This window comes from Macaca thibetana, chromosome 14, assembly GCF_024542745.1.
Source record: "Macaca thibetana thibetana isolate TM-01 chromosome 14, ASM2454274v1, whole genome shotgun sequence".
In the NCBI taxonomy this organism is placed as follows: Eukaryota; Metazoa; Chordata; class Mammalia; order Primates; family Cercopithecidae; genus Macaca; species Macaca thibetana.
In genome coordinates, this window is record NC_065591.1 from 115,475,802 (window position 1) to 115,479,001 (window position 3,200).

The 3,200-nt window shown below is 37.5% G+C and overlaps 1 protein-coding gene across 1 annotated transcript; it reads right to left on the bottom strand.

Moving 5' to 3' along the window:
* Positions 1-214: 214 nt before the first annotated feature.
* LOC126934802 (olfactory receptor 6M1) lies at positions 215-1,976 on the bottom strand. Its single transcript, XM_050755621.1, has one exon. It carries the CDS (start codon positions 1,319-1,321, stop codon positions 380-382), a length of 942 nt encoding a protein of 313 aa, XP_050611578.1. The 5' UTR covers positions 1,322-1,976; the 3' UTR covers positions 215-379.
* Positions 1,977-3,200: the final 1,224 nt, after the last annotated feature.

Consider the following 3,200-nt stretch of genomic DNA (forward strand, 5'->3'; position numbering starts at 1 on the left):
TGGTATATGCAAGATACTTCATGGATTGGATTTTCCCTCCAGACATGATCAAAGTTTGCTTTCAGTTTGGCATGATCATTGCTCATCCCGGGGCACCGTCTCAGTTTCTGGCACACCAAACACCCCACAGTCATGCAGAAAGAATGTTTCGAAGATAAGAAATATGTGCCGTCAGGGGAGGGCTAGGGGTTGGGGAGAGCATTAGGAAAAAGAACGAATGCATGCTGGGCTTAATACGTAGGCGATGGATTGATAGGTGCAGCAAACCACCATGGCACACATTTAACTATGTAAGAAACCTGCACATCCTGCACACTTACCCTGGAACTTAAAAAAAAAATAAAAAAAGGAAATTTATTTGATGTAGTACATACCAGTGTCAAGTTTTCCTTAGTATCAAGGTCATAATTCTTTTCACTGTCTCTCTCAACACTTCCTTTACCTTCTCATTCCTCAAGCTGTAGATAAAAGGATTCAGGAGAGGGGTCACCACTGTGATGCGGATAGCAGCCACCTTGTCATAATCCAGTGAGGAGTTCTGATTGGGTCGCACATACACAAAGATGTTGCTCCCATAGGCAATGGAGACAACAGTGATATGAGAAGCACAGGTAGAAAAAGCTTTCTGACGTCCCTGGGCGGAAGGGATATGTAGGATGGTAGAAATTATGCACACGTAGGACCCAGTAGTGAATGCCAGGGAACTCAGGATGACAAGGGCCGAGAGGAGAAAGTTTATCTTCTCAATGAGATGAGTATTTATACAGGCCACCTGTAAAAGAGGGGCAATGTCACAGAAAAAATGATTAATTTCTTTCCTACAGTAAGGTAGCCGTGTCACTGCAATGGTTGGAACCAACACAGACAGGAAGGCCCCCACCCAGCATCCCAGAACCAGCAGGAGGCAGGCCCTGCTGTTCATGATGACCATGTAGCGCAGTGGGTCGCAGATAGCCACGTAGCGGTCAAAGGACATTACTGCCAAGAGGATAAACTCCACTGTCCCCAGAAAGAAGTAGAAATATGCTTGGGTCATGCAACCAGCAAAAGATATGGGTTTCTTTTCTCCTAGGAGGCAGGCTAACAACTTTGGGGTAATGACAGTGGTGTATAAGATATCCAGAGAGGACAAATTACTGAGGAAGAAGTACATTGGAGTTTGCAGGCGATGATCAATCCATATCAGGGAGATGATGATGATGTTTCCTGTTGCTGTTAATGTGTAAGTTAACACAAGAACCACAAAGAGAGATATTCGAATCTCCAGGAGAGCTGGGAAGGCAATTAGGGTGAATTCGGTCACAGTGCTCCAGTTTCCCATGTCGACTACTACATGGTGGGCAGGGTTTCCCTGAAGAAACAAGAAAACAAAATCAGCTTAGGTAATTTTGTAAATATGTGTTGAGAATGTATTGTGGAGAGTGGCTTGTATTGGGAGACATAGTCCTGGCGTGTAGTCCTCTATCAGCAAGTAATTATTGTGCCACGTTGGGAAAGTCAAGATTTAGGTATATGTTTGTTTGTTTTTTCCTGTAAAATGATACAATAAGGCTGGATAAAAAACTCCAAGCTTCCTTCTAGTTATAAAATTCTATTCCTTTTCATTAGATGAAATTTCTAATCTTTTCTACTCTTTTGGCTTCATTTTCTCAGCTAAAAATGTGCTAATGTACTGATGTATACTTAATCAGAATGCCCTTCTATTATTCTGGTTTACAGTTCCTGAGTGGCAAATCCTTTAAAAACTTTATAGTCTTTTCTATAACAAACTTTATTTCACTTTGGTGGTTATCATGAGTAAAAGATAAAGGTTGATTTAGTTTTTTCTGTATTTGTAGATATCCAGAGTCTCCCAATTCTTAAAGTCTTTCTTTAGCATGTACAGATCTGTGAAAACAGTCCAGAGATGATTAAAAGGAACAACAGCTCATGCTTCCTATTAATCATTTTAGATGACATCTCAAAAAGAAATAATGGGTGTCTCGCCCTTAGATTATACCTTGTGTCTAAAACCTACCTTCAAGTTCTGTGAAGTACCTAATATACATTATATATCTGGATGATCATTTGAGAGCACCATATATAGTGTGACAGCATCAGAGAGGCACAAATTATATACAGGAAGGCAAAAACAGAGGTAATTCATCTCACTTTATTTACTTTGTCAGCTGACGTCGTGAAACTGTACTTCAAGATCTAGTTTGTTCTTTATCCCACTATCTGAGAAATGATATTTTAGATAAAAACCAACCCATGCTTTAACTCTGATCTTGGTGCTTTATTTATCTAGATAGCACCTCTTTAGTAAATCCTTAATAGATTAGTCAGCATCTCCTCCACTCTTTGCTACCGATCGTGACCACCTCTTTTTCTTTTTCCAACCTCCCCCTGCACTTTCCTCAGGATAAAAAAGTTTGCCCTCTTATTTTATTTTTCTTTTTATTATTACAAGAAAGACATTTTTAGTGCAAAGAATTCAGAAATGCAACTGCAAAAAAGAAAATTATAATCTGTAATTAAACTTATTAGAGATACAGTGACATTTTGGTATATATAGTTTTAGGCTATTTTAAAGTTCAAATTACATATCTGTGTATCTAAAACAAATCATACTAGCAGATTGTTTTGTAATTAGCTTTTTAGCTTTTTTCCTTTTCCTTTCTTTCTCTTTTCTTTCTTTCTTTTTTTTTTTTTTTTTTTTTTTTTTTTTTTTAACAATTCAGCATCTTTCCAGGTCAATTCCTAGAAATCTTCACAATCATTTTTGAGAATTGTGTAGCGTTTGATTCTATCAGTGGGACTGTGATATATTTAGCCAGTTGCTTAGTGCTGAATATTTAGATGGTTTACATTTCTCGCTTGTATAAATAATGATCAAATAAATATTCTTCCACCTAAATTTTTTGTGCACTTGTCTTATTAATTCCTGAGAATCTTTTCCAGTAGGATGTTCGCCCTCACTATTTGTTACTCAGTACAAAAACCCAAGAAAGATTTGTTCTTATAATATTAGATTTTACTTTACTAGAGCAGTTGATAATGTAAAATCACTTACAAATCTCTTTCATGGGTTCTCAGTCTGAGGGAATAGTTCTATATCATAGCTGGGCTCAGGGAGCTAATACCTCAATAGTGTAGAAACACTGTGCTCTTTTTTTTTTTTTAGAAAATAAATCTTATTTTACACTCTGAACTTCAGT